This window comes from Carassius auratus, chromosome 26 (assembly GCF_003368295.1).
Source record: "Carassius auratus strain Wakin chromosome 26, ASM336829v1, whole genome shotgun sequence".
Taxonomy (NCBI): Eukaryota; Metazoa; Chordata; class Actinopteri; order Cypriniformes; family Cyprinidae; genus Carassius; species Carassius auratus.
The window spans coordinates 18,049,750-18,068,130 of NC_039268.1; the positions used below are offsets into that span (position 1 = coordinate 18,049,750).

The 18,381-nt window shown below is 37.7% G+C and overlaps 2 protein-coding genes across 2 annotated transcripts; both read left to right on the plus strand.

Annotated features, from left to right (window-relative positions):
* Positions 1–4,433: 4,433 nt before the first annotated feature.
* LOC113044540 (actin, cytoplasmic 1) lies at positions 4,434–8,013 on the plus strand. The gene is made up of 6 exons (XM_026204620.1): positions 4,434–4,586; positions 5,522–5,646; positions 6,044–6,283; positions 6,598–7,036; positions 7,123–7,304; positions 7,389–8,013. Exons 2-6 carry the CDS (start codon positions 5,524–5,526, stop codon positions 7,530–7,532), a joined length of 1,128 nt encoding a protein of 375 aa, XP_026060405.1. The 5' UTR covers positions 4,434–4,586; positions 5,522–5,523; the 3' UTR covers positions 7,533–8,013.
* An 870-nt stretch (positions 8,014–8,883) lies between these two features.
* Positions 8,884–14,599, plus strand: LOC113044539 (F-box/LRR-repeat protein 18-like). The gene is made up of 5 exons (XM_026204617.1): positions 8,884–9,087; positions 9,558–9,755; positions 11,186–12,756; positions 13,884–14,102; positions 14,208–14,599. The coding sequence occupies exons 1-5, from the start codon at positions 9,067–9,069 to the stop codon at positions 14,356–14,358; spliced, it is 2,160 nt and encodes a 719-aa protein (XP_026060402.1). The 5' UTR covers positions 8,884–9,066; the 3' UTR covers positions 14,359–14,599.
* Positions 14,600–18,381: the final 3,782 nt, after the last annotated feature.

Consider the following 18,381-nt stretch of genomic DNA (forward strand, 5'->3'; position numbering starts at 1 on the left):
AATTTTATATGTGAAAAACATTATTTTTATGAATTTATAAGGTTTGGTGAGATTTTAGGCAAAGTCTACATTTATTTAATAATAATAATTTAAAAAATGTACACCAACCCGAATCTCTTATTATTATTTAAAGTAGTTGTGCTGCTTAATATTTTTGTGGTAGAAAGAATGGAGTCCTTTGATAAACAGAAAGTTCAAAAGAACAGTGTTGAATGAGAAATATTTTTACATAATATTTGACTTACCGTCACATTAAACTGATTTAATGACCTTGCTGAATAAAACAATTAATTTATTTTTAAAAGATTACTCACCTCAAACTTAGGAAAAGTAGTCCATTTTTATTTTACAAATATTAAATATGAATTAAAATATTTTATAATTAATATAATGAATCATTTTAATTATATAAATACAATTATGTTCTGCTAAACAGAATTATACATGACATACTGTGTTGAAATGAAGAATCCCTGTGACATGGTTGCATTCATATTTGCAGCAATGTGAAAAGAGAAACTAAATCTTTTTTTTTCGTGCATTTTTGTGCATGTTTTAACACATATACATTCCTGAAATAACAACCACTTGAGCGACCACCCTCTTTACCTTATTTAGTATACAATCAGAGAACTTATCATAAATCGTGTTGCATTTTATGAGTGTTTCGTTTGAGACTTCCTTGCTATTTTGTTACACTCTCCAGTTGTATCCTATTTAGGTAACATAAAGTTGGCTTCTACCATGTATATCAACTAAATGCAAAGCACTTGAACTCTGAACTGATCTGAGAAGGATTAAGCAGGACTGATCCATTGCCATACACGGAAAACACCTGGGAAAGGTTTGTACCTGTGCAAAACAAACATTGGGGTTACATCACGGCATGTGTCATGGAGTTTACTCACACAACCTATAATGCTAAGATCCTTTCTGTCAGCCTTGTCATTTTGGTTATATTTCCATATTGGGAGTCTACCTGTCCACATTGCTTAAAGAGTGCAACATCCAGTCCATCCCATCAGATCTTAGCGTGAGTGTGTGTTACCTGTCAGTATTTCCATATAGGGTCCTTTAGGTCTGATGGGTGGAGACAGTCAGTAGGCCACTTATAGTGTTTTTGTATTTAATCTTATGGTGTACTTACATTCTCCTATGTTAAATACGGTAAAGAAGCACAATAATGCTTTAAAAAGGAAAAAAAAAATTTCAGAATAAATGCAATGACAGGAGAAGAGAAGCAGAGAGTGCCAATCATTCTAAGTTCTCATTTCCGCTTTAAGGAGTCATGTGACTTCGCCTTGGGTTCCAAAGTACTAAACCATGTGACTCATCCAGAGATTGCCTTATTTGGAGATTGGCTGAATTTCTCTTAAAGGGGCCCTGAACATAGTGCCTCTGTAAACAATACACAAAGGTTATTTCATTTCCTTTATATTGGGCAGTGTGACATGTTTGAACTCTGTATATGGCTATATGGGAGGAAACATTTAATTTCTGGTTACTTCGTGTGTGTTGGTACACTCCATCACAATAAACATAGCCATATGTCAAAACAGCTGCTTAAACTAATAAATGAATGAACAATCACTCTTTACAAGCTTACCACACAGTTTATATGCTACTTATTTCCAAGAGTAGTCTAAATTAAACTTGGCTTACTTTATATTTCCTTTCTGATATAGGCCCTTGTGACTTCCTCTCAGAATTGTCACAATGTGCTGGGGGTGTAAGACTTTAAGTCGTCTATTTCTCTTCCTCTTCCTCTTTCTGTTTGAAACATCCTTATAAGGGCTACAGTATTCTGCTGATGAGAGAAACAATGCAGATTTCAAAACAGATAAAACACCATCATAAACACGCATGTTACAACAAATGGAGTCACAGACTCTCACACCCTAAACATCAAGCTGATACTCACACTCCCCGTATAGAGAAGAAATGCTCTATACAATAGGAATGTGAAGCACTTTGTGAAAAATGATGTAGCAATAGACAGTAAAAATGACTCATTCACCTCTGTGATTAAGCTTATCTATCCTTTATGGCTCATTGAACTATAGGTATAATATTAAGATTACACTGTTGAGTTTACTGTGGAAACCGGTACATGGATAGTCAAAACTATGAATACAATTGCATGCCTAAGGTTAGGTGGGTGTAAATGTGTCACTACTGTACTGAAGAATCCTTCAGGCCATCTCCTGATGACAAGCCATGTTCATCACTAGATAAATCACACACTAGACTGTTGATTAAATGCTTCACTGCAGTGAAACACCGATGCTTAGATATAACCGGCAGCTGAATAATTCAGTAACATAAAACACAATATTGTTGTCTTATCAATTCCACACTGATAAGCCAAGAAATGCAGAGCAGCCCAGTCAAGACATGTTACCACGCGTCTCAGATTGCCCATGCTGAAGGCAGCACATAGTGGTTATCACTTATGGAACCAAATATAGCCTAGCCTATAAACTCACAAAGTGAGTTTCCACTGTAACGTCATAATAAATTAATATGGGGTCTCATTTAATTAGTATAAAAAGATTCCAGAATGGCATTGAATTTTTTTTTTTTTATATATATATATATAAAATTTTAGGCTAATACCATTTTATCACAGTTTTACTTTAAATGCTGAATGTTAACTATAGTTACCCAGGGAAATATGATTTTCAAAACGGCTGCATTTAATATTTAGGAAACGCTTAAGATGCACACTGCTATTTTAAATATGAAATTTTATTTTATTTTATTTTTATATTTACATTTAGTTATTTAGCAGACGCTTCTATCCAAAGCGACTTACAAATGAGGACAGTGGAAACAATCAAAAACAACAAAAAGAGCAATGATATATAAGTGTATCTATAACAAGTCTCAGTTAGCTTAACTAAATAATATAATAAATAAAAATAAAACAGATAGAATAAAAAAAGAATAGTGCAATAGTGCAAGCTAGTGTTAGAGGTCTTTTTATTTACAAATGCATATACATACACACACACACACACACACACACACATATATATATATATATATATATATATATATATATATATATATATATATATATATATATATATACATACAAACACACACACATACAAATAAAATTGTAAAATAAATGAAAAGGGAATAGAATATAAAAACATTAGAAAGGTAGTTAGAATTTTTTAAAGAATAGAATTATAATAGTGAGTGCTAAATTATTAAGTTCATGAATTAATTAATTTATTTTTAATGCAAAGTAACAAAGCATGTAACGTGGGCACCCCCAACCCCAGTATTTTTTCTGATCTCATGCATGATCTGATGCAGCCGCGTCTAACGTAATCGGTTATGACGTGTTACGCAAAATCCGGTTTGACAGGAAGTGTCCGTTTCAGGCAAGCAGCATGCCATTGTTTTGTATCCCCTGCATTGCAGACAGCGCGAAAGGCTAAAATATTTCAAAATTAGTTGATTTTATACACTTCCGAGCCGTTATGTATACATGACACAAAGGTCTGAATAAGAAATCTTCAACATTTCATTCATTTCTGAATGGCTTCTGAAGCATCCGCAGCCTGCAAGCTGTTTACATTCACAGCATTGCAAACGGCAAACTGATTCAAAGCAATCTGCACAAAAGCGACCTGTGATTGCGTGATATAGTGTCACAGATGACAGATTAATACGATCTAATACTGATTAATATTTGAACTTAAAGCGGTCATGAGAAATGCATGTACTTTAAATGGGAGCCACGCCCACGTAGTTCATTAGTTCATCTAAAACAAACTGACAATGAGTAACTTGCATAGGAGAACAATTAATTTCATTTTATGAACTAATGCTAAAGGAATCGCTTTTAACTAGATTATGTAAAAAAAAATGTGGGAAAAAGAAAGCAACTCTCCCCCGTTTTACCAATAAAGATACCTCGCATATAGACTACAGCACTATGGTCATTTACAGTAGGCTACATGACATACATTAAAATACAAATCATGTTACTTATAAGGATTTTAAAATAATGTATTAAAACGAGAATACAGTATGTCGCACTAGGCTGCAGTGTTCTTTCTGTCGTTTATGCAACCTGATTACAGACTTTATAAATGTATTTGAGTATTCGAGAGGTTTCGTGATCTAGTAACCGATCTATTCAGTCGCTAAATGCATTACAAAGTGAAAACCTACAACCTTAGCAGTCCAGCATTCTACACTGAATCGCAAGATAATGTCACTGCGTCCCATGTCAAATTAAAATATGTTTTACTCAGTAATACATTTATATGGCTATGTAGAATAAAATTACTTTTCCTGTCTTTTTTTTTTTTAAGTAAATTTGCCTGCTTGATTAGCCTTGCCATACATTATTTCAATTCAGAACTTGAATTTCAAGCAACTAGCTTGAAACTCGCCAAGTGGACGACGGCTGGCCAATCAAATTGTTCGATGCCGAAAGTTTACCTTATATGGAAGCAGCGCCGGGTATAAAACTGTGTTCCACCTTACGCAGAGTATTGTGAGTTTTCAGTGCACGCTGAGAAGATCTTCACACCCCTTGTTAACAATAACCTACTAATACACAGGTGAGACTGGCTTTAAATAACTACTAGATGGTGTTCAATATTATATTAGTGGTCCTAACGACGCTGGTTGAAAGTTAATTTATTATTGTTGAAGTTATGCAGAGTATAGAGTATACTGGTATGCGACTTGTGTTTTAACTTTTAATGCCACTGGAGTAACGTTAAACACTGTAATTTACTACGTTATGGGTTTTAAAGCTGTAACGTTGAAGGCTAATGTAAAGCTAACACTTATTTTCCTTTTAATCTCTGTGGTATCAACCAATAGCCTTTTAGTTTTCTTAGCTGGACGGATTTAACTTTTTAAAGCTCTTTTTTTCTGTAAACAATGGCTTAATCTATTCTCTCGGATGTAAAGCGGTTTAATTTAATATATAAAGCAATTAAATGTGGGTTTAGTAGTATCCTCAGTGTTCGCAGTTTGAATGGTGGGTGTGGCTACTATAACACTTTAACCGGCATCTCTTCTGAGCCGTTTGACCTGATTAAGAAAGGTCTAAAGATTACGTTTCTTATTCAAGACAGTCAAGCTTAGCTGTAATGCAATTTCACAGGCTTGTAGTTCAGTCACTTAAATAGGATTGATGCACTCTTGTGCTGAAACGCCTGCACCTAAAAGTCTCTTGATAACGCTTAACACCACAAGCATCAGGATCATGATGCTGTTCGTCTTGCGTAGCGCTTATCTCGGCCTTTGGAACGGGGAGTGGTCGCGTCCGTTGGTCTGATTCCACGCGCTGAATCGGCTGCATTGAGCTGCTTGAACTTATTGCCATATAAGGCAATAGTGAGACTGCCTGACCACTTCCTTTGTCTCGCACTGCTTGGTTTCTTTCCTGCGCCTTTGCGCCGCCTACTGGCCAAATGGCAATCGACAGACACTGCCGCCTACAAGAGATGCTAACGATTGCATTAACAATTTCTCCCTTTTACAGCCATGGATGAGGAAATCGCTGCCCTGGTCGTTGACAACGGCTCCGGAATGTGCAAAGCCGGTTTCGCTGGAGATGATGCCCCTCGTGCTGTCTTCCCCTCCATTGTTGGCCGACCCAGGCATCAGGTATGTAACTTAACTATATATATATATATATATATATATGCGCTAAAATGTGTCATCAAAAGCCTAGATTTCATCACTCATTTGAATGTTAAGCTATACTTAGTATAATACAAAACGAATTTGCAAAGCATCTTCACCATAATATACAGCAAAGTGTTAAAGCCTTAAACTGCAGCGTCAGGTGTACAGCAACTTTTTCAGTTCAATAAGTGTCGGGTTTTTAAACCCTCTATTCCATTCAATTTTTTTTCATTGAATGCTGTTAATACAGCGCTAACTGTACGTTTCTTAGTCATAATGGTCTCTTTAAACCTATTTTGCATAGATTCTGAATGTTACTTGTGTTATCCTCATTGCTGTGTGGCCTGGTGCCTAATCTTTAAACTCTTTCCTCTAGGGAGTGATGGTTGGCATGGGACAGAAGGACTCCTATGTGGGAGATGAGGCCCAGAGCAAGAGGGGTATCCTGACCCTTAAATATCCTATTGAGCACGGTATTGTGACCAACTGGGATGATATGGAGAAGATCTGGCACCACACTTTCTACAATGAGCTGCGTGTTGCCCCTGAGGAGCACCCTGTCCTGCTGACAGAGGCTCCCCTCAATCCCAAAGCCAACAGGGAGAAGATGACACAGGTGCGTCTCTGTCAAATCTTCTGAATCCTACTACTCTTGACTTTCCTCTGTTCACTTTTTCTATCAATTCCCTCTCAGGCTCTATGTCCTCTGCCATGATCTCCTGATAGAGGTTCAAAAGGTTTATCCCTCTCTGAAGTGTTTTTCCTGCATGTTAGCTTCTAACCTGTTACTTTTCTAACCCTATCTTGAGTGTGAAGTTATAGCATGGTGTGCCAAGGAGGCTTCGCTCCTCTAACCATGCAGTGCCTTTTGGTTTTCTAGTGTATTCACTAGAAACTTCAAGATCTAATTCTATACATTTGTTTCTACAGATCATGTTTGAGACCTTCAACACCCCTGCCATGTATGTGGCCATCCAGGCTGTGCTCTCCCTGTACGCTTCTGGTCGTACTACCGGTATCGTGATGGATTCTGGTGATGGTGTGACCCACACCGTGCCCATCTACGAGGGTTATGCTCTCCCCCACGCCATCCTGCGTTTGGATCTGGCTGGTCGTGACCTGACAGACTACCTGATGAAGATCCTGACCGAGCGTGGCTACAGCTTCACCACCACGGCCGAAAGAGAAATTGTCCGTGACATCAAGGAGAAGCTGTGCTACGTGGCCCTGGACTTCGAGCAGGAGATGGGAACCGCTGCCTCATCTTCCTCCCTGGAGAAGAGCTACGAGCTGCCTGATGGGCAGGTCATCACCATCGGCAATGAGCGTTTCCGTTGCCCTGAGGCTCTCTTCCAGCCTTCCTTCCTGGGTGAGTTTTATGCTGTGCATTTTAAATGCATAGGTTTTGTGCTCTATCGCTGAATTTACTGAGACCAATACCTTTATTTCATACAGGTATGGAATCTTGCGGTATCCATGAGACTACCTTCAACTCCATCATGAAGTGTGACGTGGACATCCGTAAAGACCTGTATGCCAACACCGTGCTGTCTGGAGGTACCACCATGTACCCTGGCATTGCTGACCGTATGCAGAAGGAGATCACCTCCCTTGCTCCATCCACCATGAAGATCAAGGTGATGACCCTAGCTTTTTTTTTTTTCTTGTCTCTTATAGCAGCTCGCAGTTAAAGGTGCGCTAACCTATCTCTTCTCTTGTAGATCATTGCTCCCCCTGAGCGCAAATACTCTGTCTGGATCGGTGGCTCCATCCTGGCCTCCCTGTCCACCTTCCAGCAGATGTGGATCAGCAAGCAGGAGTATGATGAGTCTGGCCCTTCCATTGTCCACAGGAAGTGCTTCTAAACAGAACTGTTGCCACCATAAATGGCCATGCAGTTGGTTTCAGTCTAAACCTCTCGAACAAGATAACATCAGCATGGCTTCTGCTCTGTTTGGCGCATTGACTCAGGATGCGGAAACTGGAAAGGGATTTAGTTGACTTAGAGGGGGAAGAGCTTTCCCCAAGAGGACTTCAATGTACATTTCTTCTTTTAGTCATTCCAGAAGCGTCTACCACTTTGCCCTCACCACTGGGCATACATGACCTTTGTTATAGTGTTTATAAATTATGTAATCGCTGCATTGTTCTTTTTGTACTTCAGCCTTAACTTGGCACAGTTTGTTATTGTTGCAATGATGGGGAAAGCTTTACCTTTTAAACGTGAAGATCTTGCAGGACTCCCCTAGGGTATGTGAATGAGGGATGTCCCTTGTGTATGTAAGCCAGGGTGTCTCTGTACACTGACAAGTAAACTCAAATAAAACGTGCACATGTAAAACCACACACTGTCTCTGTCTTCAGTTGTATAAACACTTGCATTCAAACATTTTAATAGGGCAATATGCTATAATCGTTGCTATTAGCTGGTGTCTACTGGACTAAACTGACAAGAAGCATGCCTTCATCAAACCTGGATCCAGCAGTGTCAAAGGCCTCCATTTAATAGCATGTAGTTGATTGCACGTCCTGTTATAACAAGCCTTAGAAACTTAGGCATACCAATTCCTTTTTTTTTTTTTTTACTTAATTTTTGTAGACTTTAAATGAGTCAAATTATGACGAATGTTGCTTTTTGTATTGTCACAAATTAAACCTTTAAAAATGGTTTGCACTAATTGTTTTTGGGCTTGTTACATTTCCATGCCTTTATCTGGTTGAATGTTTTGCCTCAAAGTATGCAACATTGCAGTAATTTCAAGCATGTCCTTTTTATGCATTTAGTTTATTTTGGAAGTGAAGGACATAACATCCTATATATTAGCTATAGACAGTTATTCAGAAGAGCTTGTAGAGCAGGGTCCATGAAACCTGAAGTTGGAGCAATTTTTTTTCTTCATGGACAAAAATGTACATGAACACTTACGGTAGTACTCAACAGTTTCCAACCCAAGTCAATTTGTGAATGTCCCATTTGTATAAGTCCCGAGTCTATATACTCCCATCACTTTTTTTTTTAATCGGCTCTATGAATTGAACATCTTTATCGTTATAAGATAGAATACTAAAATGATATAAATGTATTTGTCTATTCAGTGTTTCAAGTTTAGACGCACTCGGGGATCCCCACTTCTGTTTGACTTATATGGTTTTAAATGGCATTTGATATTCTCTGAAATGAATGCCACACCCGGGGACCTTTTTACTAGATGGACCTTACCGGAAGTAGGCACGTCTTTCAAACGTTCCGATGGTGCTACATCTTGCTGCCTCTAATATGTCTGCCTACAGTGGCAGTCACATTTTCAATTGATAAATTATTATATTTTTGCTGAGATGACAATGTGTTTTTGTATATCACCGAATGATACATATCCAAACAGATTTCCCTAAAGCGTCATGGATAATCAAATTGAAACGGTAAGTTACATCCGAGAGCTGATCATTCTATTGCTAGTTAGCTGTTGCATGTTGTCTGCAAAGATTACTTTATAAACAACTAGGATACATTTTTTTTTTTGATATCTGGACACGAAGATATTCAGTTTTCGTAACGAGCAGATTAGCAGAACATGATCATTATAATTCCTGTACTAATAGTATATTACTTACGGGTTTACTTCTGTAAAATAGTTTTTAATACTGTAACGTTAGATACTTCTAGCAGGTGTATGGATCTTAGAATAAACTGACCAGCGTTCAGAAAGCTTTCTGTCATTTTTGGCATTTGTTTTGACTAGTGATGACCTCATCTGTATTGTAATTACATTACTTAGAAGCTGAGGATGTAGGACTTCACCGTCATATTTAGTAAACAATGAACTCTTGGTTTAAAATCCAGTCTAATTAGGGCTTTGTATGAATAACTGTTTCTTCTTGCTGCTCTCCAGGCTCTGTGCTGCTTAGACAGCATTTCCCAGACCTCTGTCACGATCTCAGACTTTTCAGATGAGATTTTACTGAATATCCTGCGATTCATTCCAAGCCATGACTTAATGCTCAATGTGAGTCAGGTGTGCCGGAAACTTCGAACTCTCTGTCTGGACAAGAGCTTGAGAGCCCATGTACATTTGCAGAAAGAATACACAGTAAGCTTGAAACACACACACACACACACACTCTTTTACTGTCTCTCATGTACAGTATTTCTTACAAACAAAGGTTTGATTAGGGTGAACGTATACATTTTCCCCCAAACAATATATTCCATCTAAGTTTCCAGAACGTCTGAACAGTTATCCATCTTGTCTATTGTGCATTATAATGTTTTGATGCCTGATCAGTTCAACAGTTCTTGTATGCTTGGGCCAGTATTTTTCAGCTTGTCCTGCCAGCATTTTCATTGTCAAATCAAAATCAATATTAAAATCAATTTTAAACATTATTATATTGCTTGGCCGATTTTAAATTTTACAATTTGTATGTTTGTTATTTAATCTATATTTCAACATTTAATATATTATACAAATTATCAAGTTATTATGTATTGTACAATTAATAACATTTACTATACATTTAACAAACATGTTAATTATTTTTGTAAATATTTTTCACACATAATTAAATTTATTCCATGTACAACAAATGTACATAGAAAAAAAAATCAATAATTACTAGGAATTATACTGTTATCATATATTATAATTTTATTAGTATAATTAAAGGGGGTCATATGATGCTTTTTTAAAGCTCGTTATTTTGTGTATTTGGTGTAACACAACATATTGACAATTTTTAATGCTTAAAAAACACATTATTTTTCAAATACTGTACATTATTGTAAGTCCTCTATGCCCCGCCCCTCTCAAATGTGTTGTTTTCTACAAAGTCCCCCCTTCTGACAAGCACAGTCTGTTCTGATTGGCCAACTGACCCAGTGCATTATGATTGGCCGAACACTGTAAGCACTCGTCGGAAATGTAACGGCTCTTTCAATCTTTCGCAAGCTTCTTCTTTCAAAATAAATGTAAAGTGATTAATGTCCTTCGTTTTATCATCAGTTCAAGCCCAAAAAGCTTTCGTCTAGATACACACAGCATCTCCCTGACATGACTGCTTCAACACTAGCTTTAGTTAATGAAACCACGCATTCTTTCTTTGCATGAACTTTTGGGCGGCATTACGAACATATTTCCACATTGTGACGTAGACATCTGGGGTGTGTTTGAATGAGCCATTTTATGGGGGCATGGCAGTCTTAACTTTGATAAAGAATATCTCTTTGGATTTGAGACTTTACAGATCTTCTTCATGCACCAAGAGCTTGTAACACTCCAAAGAGAAAGGAACATTTTAAATCGTATCATATGACCCCTTTAAGACATAAATTCATAAACACTTTTGCTGAAAAAAAATATGTCATACCTGGCATTTTAATCCTATTCATATGCTACCAATATCCTAATCTGTTTTAGCTAGTCAGATAATTTTACATGTCTGACAGGTTTTAAAAGGTTGACAAACAAAATTGGGAACCAAGACCTGAAAATCATTCCTTTGCATTGCTTCCTATTCACAGGCAAACGATGATGCTGTGAAGCAGCTCTTGAAGAAACTTTCCAGTGACATCCAGACTTTAAACCTGAGCAGCTGCTACTGGTTGGCCGGCTCTACAGTGGATCAGGTCACCCGCTGTAAGGCTCTGGTCAGCCTTGACCTTTCAGGCTGTCAGTTGACTTCAGTTCGCCTCTCACATCTGCTGACCTCTCTTCGTTCTCTACGCTCACTGGCATTGGATGTGGGGCCAGGGTTTGACCTCCATCAGCTGAGCGCCGAGGGTAAGTCTGCTTTGGCTCGACTGCAGGAGCTCAAGCAGACACTGCTGACTCCCTCGTATGGCGTGGTGCCGTGCTGCAGTGCCTTACGCCGCCTGCACCTCTATCTAGAGGCCAGCGAGGGCTGTAGGGAAGCGGGTGGTTGCACACAGCTGATGGTGGGCCAGAGCAGCGTGCCGCACTATCAGAACCTGCGTTGGTTCTCCGCACGCCTGGCACCTGGTGAAGTCAATCGCACTCTGTTGGCACTCTACTTGGCTGTGTTCAGTATGAGAGTCCCGGAGGGTCTTACGGGACTGGTACTGTCTGTTCCAGGCCCCGTGCCGCCAAGGCCGGTTGCAATGACGGCGTTAATGGAGAGCATGGCGTCGACGGTGGGAAACACCGTTAGCGCCCTCCAGCTTCCACATACGTGGTTGGATGGTGCTATACTTGGGCTGGTTTTGGCTCATGGTTGCCCCTCTTACCTAAATGTCTCACGCTGTTCATCTCCAGGGTTCAATCCTCTACATGTGCTCCTTAGTGCGGGTCGTGACCTCACACCCTTAAAGAGTCTCAACTTGCGCGGCTGTGGCCGAGGACCTCTCGCCGAGAGCTGTGGGAAGGGTGAGGAGGAGATGGATGCAGAGAGTGTCAAAGCACTTACTGAATGTTGCCCGCATCTTATTTGCCTTAATTTATCTGCCACGCACTACCACCTTCCTGCTGGGGAGGATGGACACTTGTGTGGTGCTTTAGGGCGTCTCGCTGCCTTGTGCTCTTTGGCACTTCCGGTGTGTGCCTTGGCACAGTCCCCTCCAGCACCTGTGAACAGTCAAGACCCCCACACAGACCTTTTCTCAAGATCACTACTTCTCGGGCTTAAAAAGAGCAGCCGTATTGGTGTGCCCACATATCGACCAACAACAGAGGTCACAGTGGATCAGGGTGAAGAGCGGCAGGATAGAAGCTTGTGCATTCAGCCTCTGCTTCAAGGCTGCCCATATCTAGTGGAGCTGGAGCTGATTGGAGCAGGGTTTTCCTCTGCAATGCCGCGGAACGAGCCGGCCATCCGCAAGGACCCCGCCGCATGCCCCTGGTCCTACAATGTCGGAGATGGTGAGTTAGCTGCTTTGGGAGGGATTAAATATTTGCGCAAGCTCACCCTCGCTCACTTACCGGGAGTTCTGAAGGGGACAGGACTGATCGAGCTGGTTCAGGGGTGCAAGGATCTTCGGTTGTTATCACTCGCAAATCTTGGATCTTTAAAGACTATGAATTACACACAGGCCCTGCTGGAGGCTCTTCCCTACTGTACGCAACTCAGGGACTTCAGGTGAACACGTATGCCACAACACACTTCAGTCACAAAATGTAGTCAACAATCTAATCCACTATTGACTTGTTACACAAAAAAAAAAAAAAAAAAAAAATATATATATATATATAATTTATATATACATATATGTGCATGTATGTATGTATGTATGTATGTATGTATTTATATTTTATATTGTTTTGTTTTGACATTTTATCAACCATGCCACAAATAATTTAATGTTAAAACTGTAGCTCACCAGTAGGGGGCAGCAACATAATGACAAAACTTCTGTACATCCTGTATGTTTAAATGGTCCTTTTATTCTTATATTAATGCAATTTTTTAAATGTATTTCGTTATTTGTTTTTAATTATTTAGTTATTATTTACACTTGTATATCATCTGTGCGGTTAGATGAAAGTGACCCATTGATCGTAATAAATACAAAATGAAAACAATATGCTAAAAGTTGCAAACACTTCAAAATGATAAAACGGACTGTAGAAGATGATGAAGGAATGGTAGAAGTTGGATCAAAGTTTATATAAAGTTCTAATATTTACCTTATGTAAATGATTATGTTTAAACACTGATATCATTAAAATTTGAAAAAATCACATGAACACATGAACAAAATAAATGCTATTATGTATGACACTAGCATCATCATATATTAAACTTACAGCTAAATGCCATCTTTCACAATAACGTTGACTGATTTTTTTTTAATATTTTTTAATCACTTGTGCTTGAAAATAGACATTTCTGATATTTTTTAATAACAAATGGCTTCATTAGGTTAAAATAAAATACAACGCACAACAGTAAGCTTTTGTATAGTAGACTATATGTATCTTCTTGATGTATTTCTATCAGTGAAATGAAATTGAATATTGTTTTATAATCTTGCATTTATTAATTTATAATTCTTTAAAATGTTACTACTTAACTGGAAAGTAAGTCTTTTGTCTCAGCTGACTCTGGCATGCGTTCATTCTGGATTTAGAACTATGTTGGTTGGAGAGATAGTTAATACATAATTAATAATAATAACAATTTATTTATTTATTAACCATTTTAACACTATTTTAGCCCTATATTTCTTGTATTTATTCATTGTTTGTCTATGTGTAAAACTGCAGGCTGGAGCAACCCTACTGTAATACAAACGTGGCGTTTTTTGAAGCACTCAGTCAGTGTCACCAGCTGCAGCGTCTGTGTTTAGTTTCTCGACATGGGACTTTCCAGCCCGCCGCTGTGGCAGCCTTCATGCAGAGCTGCACTGAAGTCATCATGTGCCACATGTTCATGGGTGGTACCCTGGTGGCGTGTAAAACACTGCAGAAAAACTTGCTGGACAGGTTCGTTGTTTTAAATATTTCCTGATAATAAAGATCTTTTAATTAGTGAATAATTCCAGCCTGTGTATGTCAAATATTTACCAATACTTTCTCTACCTCCTGCAGTTTTGCAATATCTCGTCCAGCCCTTAATGTGGTGATATACCCTTTACTGCATGAGGATCTGGCCCATGTGATCAGAGGTATGCCACTTTGCCATCTGGACGAGATCACACTTTTCAAAAGCCGCGTAGCTGAAGATCCCATGAAACAGTGACTGTGACTGCATCAAATCAGAAAATGGAAACCGTTTGGTGGATTAACCTGAGTAAAGCTTGACCTGTGCTACTTCGAGCAAGAGGAATCAGAATTAGGCATTGTAGGGATCATCCTTTTTTATCTTATATATATATACAGTACAGACCAAAGGTTTGGACACACTTTCTCATTCAAAGAGTTTTCTTTATTTTCATGACTATGAAAATTATAGATTCACGCTGAAGGCATCAAAACTATGAATTAACACATGTGGAATTATATACATAACAAAAAAGTGTGAAATAACTGAAAATATGTCATATTGTAGGTTCTTCAAAGTAGCCACCTTTTGCTTTGATTACTGCTTTGAACACTCTTGGCATTCTCTTGATGAGCTTCAAGAGGTCGTCACCTGAAATGGTCTTCAACAGTCTTGAAGGAGTTCCCCGAGAGATGCTTAGCACTTGTTGACCCTTTTGCCTTTTGTCTGCGGTCCATCCAGCTCACCCCTAAACCATCTGGATTGGGTTCAGGTCCGGTGACTGTGGAGGCCAGGTCATCTGGCGCAGCACCCCATCACTCTCCTTCTTGGTCAAATAGCCCTTGATGCCTTCAGTGTGACTCGACAATTTTCTCTTTGAATGAGTGTGTCCAAACTTTTGGTCTGTACTTTATATATATACACCGTATATATATATATATATATATATATATATATATATATATATATATATATATATATATATATATATATATATATATATATATATATATATATATATATATATATATATATATATATATATATATATTCTGGGAAAACCACTTAAAAACCGATCGTTGAGCTAAATGGACAATCACAACTTTTAATAATGTCATCATTTCTCAGTAAAGACATGGTGTAAACAAACTCTTTATCAGGTTGAAATGTCATCTATGACTATGTGCCAAAATAAAACCTTGTTCATATCTTCATGCTTTGTTCACTGAGATATTCTCTCTCTCTCTTAGTTTTGAGATGCTATAGCCACTGTTAAGGCACATGCCATCTGAAACTAAAACAACTGTTTCGTTGCACCTTTAGACTATCTGTTGGTTCTCACAGGTTAAGATTTGTGAACATACTGTTTTTTTGAGTCATCTTTATAATGAATAGGTTAATATGGTTAGCAGAATTGGTTTCAGTGAGTTGCTTCTTCTCTCATAAACACACCAAGGAAAGACAAACAAAAGTGAGCTGTAATTTGCTCCAAAGTTCCAAACTTTTGATATAAAGCCTTTAATTTTTTACAAATAAAACATTCACAGATTAATATTGTTAAATATGGTGAAATTTTATGTATGACATTAATTACTCACCCTCATGTAAGACCCTCATTCATCTTCAGAAATAAATTAAGATATTTCTGATGAAAGCCGAGAGCTTTCTGACCCTCCATAGACAGCAATGCAACTATGACATCAGTGGTTCAAACGTAATTTTATGAAACCATGACAATACTTTTTGTGCGCAAAGAAAACTAAAATAAAAATCTTCTCTTCCCTTTCAGTCTTCGATGCATGTTCATGAGAGTACCACGATGTATGCATCAAAAATGTGTTCCTGTGGCTCAATTGGTAGAGCATTGTGTTAGCAGCGCAAGGTTGTGGGTTTTATTCCCAGGGAACACATGTTAGGTAAAAAATTTTAGCCTGAATGCACTGTAAGTCGCTTTGGATAAAAGCGTCTGATAAATTCAATTAAAGTTTTTACAAAGTGTTCGTTTTGGGGTGAACAATCCTTTTAAAGTCATTCACTTATCATTTCTCAGTAGTGTTAGTTTTTCTTGGTTGCTAACACGCAGTTCATGAAATTCTTACAACTTTAAACATAATCTCAAAACAACAAGTCAAAATCGAATATTTTAGTCAAAAACATATAATTTTTTAACTTGACCAAACGTTCAGATACTTGTACTTACTGAAAATGGTGGGAAAGTTTTCTTCTAATTGCAAAACCGTAACTCTTGTAATGCTTGTGTCTTCAGCTGTTTTATGAATGTAGTGATGGTCTCAGCAGAACAATTGGAGGTTGTCTCATTACAGATTGAGACCATGAGTACTGTAAGAAAGACCTGCTCATTGGTTAAAGACCAGACGCAGTGCTACGTTGTGGCTCGTCTGTGAAAGCCTAGTCATGCTGTGTGAACGCTGGCCAAAAGAGCACTGCAGTTTTCCAGCCTTCAAATGAGATAAGAAGGACCGGATTTTACTGTTGTTGTTAGGCGCAAACCATGACCAGGTATTTAATTCTTTATTGGTTTAATAATAGTTTCCAGTATTATATTAGTTCCTGTGTTTAATTACTAAACTAAAGGTGTTATGCTATTTACCAGGCACGTGCACAGGTAGGGCTCAACCTGTGCAGAGCACATGCCCTTTTTGCCCTTACACTCCGAAGTGCCCTTTTTTTTGGTGGTGTTTTTTTTTTTTTTTTTTTTCAATGCTATTGGTCACCATTTACGTCTGTTTGTCTGTTTTACAAATATTTAGCAAATGAAAGTTCTTAAAACGAGCTTGTGTAAATCTAATTCGATTCTCAAGCTGTCAGTAAGCTGATAACTCCGCCCCCTCTATATTCATTGAATCAACTGAAGTTCCACAGCAGCAGCACAGTAGACAACAGCTGAGCTGAACAGTTTTGCGAAGGGTAAATAAATATCTTGTTTTTTGAATAAGTACTACTAAACACTATGTCTATAAAGGCTCATATTTTATTTATTGGATGTCTGTCTGACTGGCTGAGACATGTGGGACGTCGCCTGAGAGAGAGGGCTAGCATTTGCCATCTAGTCATAGCCAATACATAGCCAACACTTAAATAGCCTGGGCATATAGTAGCATTTCATCTTTTATAAAATGCGATTTTGGCCAAATGCATTTTACCACAGGAAAAACTGAGCGCTCCGTCTATATAGCTAAAAAAACTAGTTTGTAACCTGTAGATGAAAATGTAATGTGATCCTGGCAGCGGCAGGCGCCGTCGCCGTTTTAATGACGGACAAAAAAAATAAATAACATTTACACGAATTCGCTGGTCAAAAACGATATATTGATAACAACAACATATAATTTGTTTTTACCATCGGAAAATCATAACAAGTTTCGTACTGGAATTTACACAAAGCAGCGAGTGATCCTCGTCGCCTAGATAACTATATTTCTAAGAAATTTCTTCTTTGATTTATGATTGCTGATAGACTTAATTTATTAACATTTAGGATAATCATGTTATGGTATACTCTCCGTATACTCTCTGTATAAAAAGTAGTAAAACATGGTTTTACTACAGTAATGTAGTAGTAACTAAAAAAAATTACAGAAGATCACTGTGAAATCTTTATATTTTATCATGCAGAATGTAATTCATGATTCATTCCAAGGCTTCGTTTATTTGATCCAAAATACAGCAAAAACAGTAATATAGTGTAATATTTTTACAATTTTAAATAACTGTTTTCTATTTGAATATATTTTAAAATGTAATATATTTTTGTGATCAAAGCTGAATTTTCAGCATCATTACTGCAGTTAGTACTCTTCAGTGTCACGTGATCCTTCAGAAATGCTTTTCACTGCAACTGTACTTTTCACACTATTTTTATTTATTTTTTCATTGCTGGCTTATTTTAGGGAAAGTGTAGTGAATAAGAGACCTTCAAGAGACCAACATCCCTGGTCCACCACAGTATCAAATTTTTGCCAGGTAGGCGGATACATGTTGGATATGTTATAGTAACGGTATGGCTATAGTTTCTTATAATCTGGAATTGAGTTGTACCGTAGTGTTGGACATAATTACTTAAATTATATTTCAAAAAAGTTAGTCAAAAATACTTGACTCATTGCTCACCTTCCCCTCTTCTCAATGTCATTCATAAAAATGTTAACCAAATAATACAAATTAGCTTATGAAACCAAACAGAATAGCTAAAAAAGAGAATATATATAATTGATATAAAAAAAGGGAGGGGGTGCCCTTTTTCAGTTTCAGCACATGCCC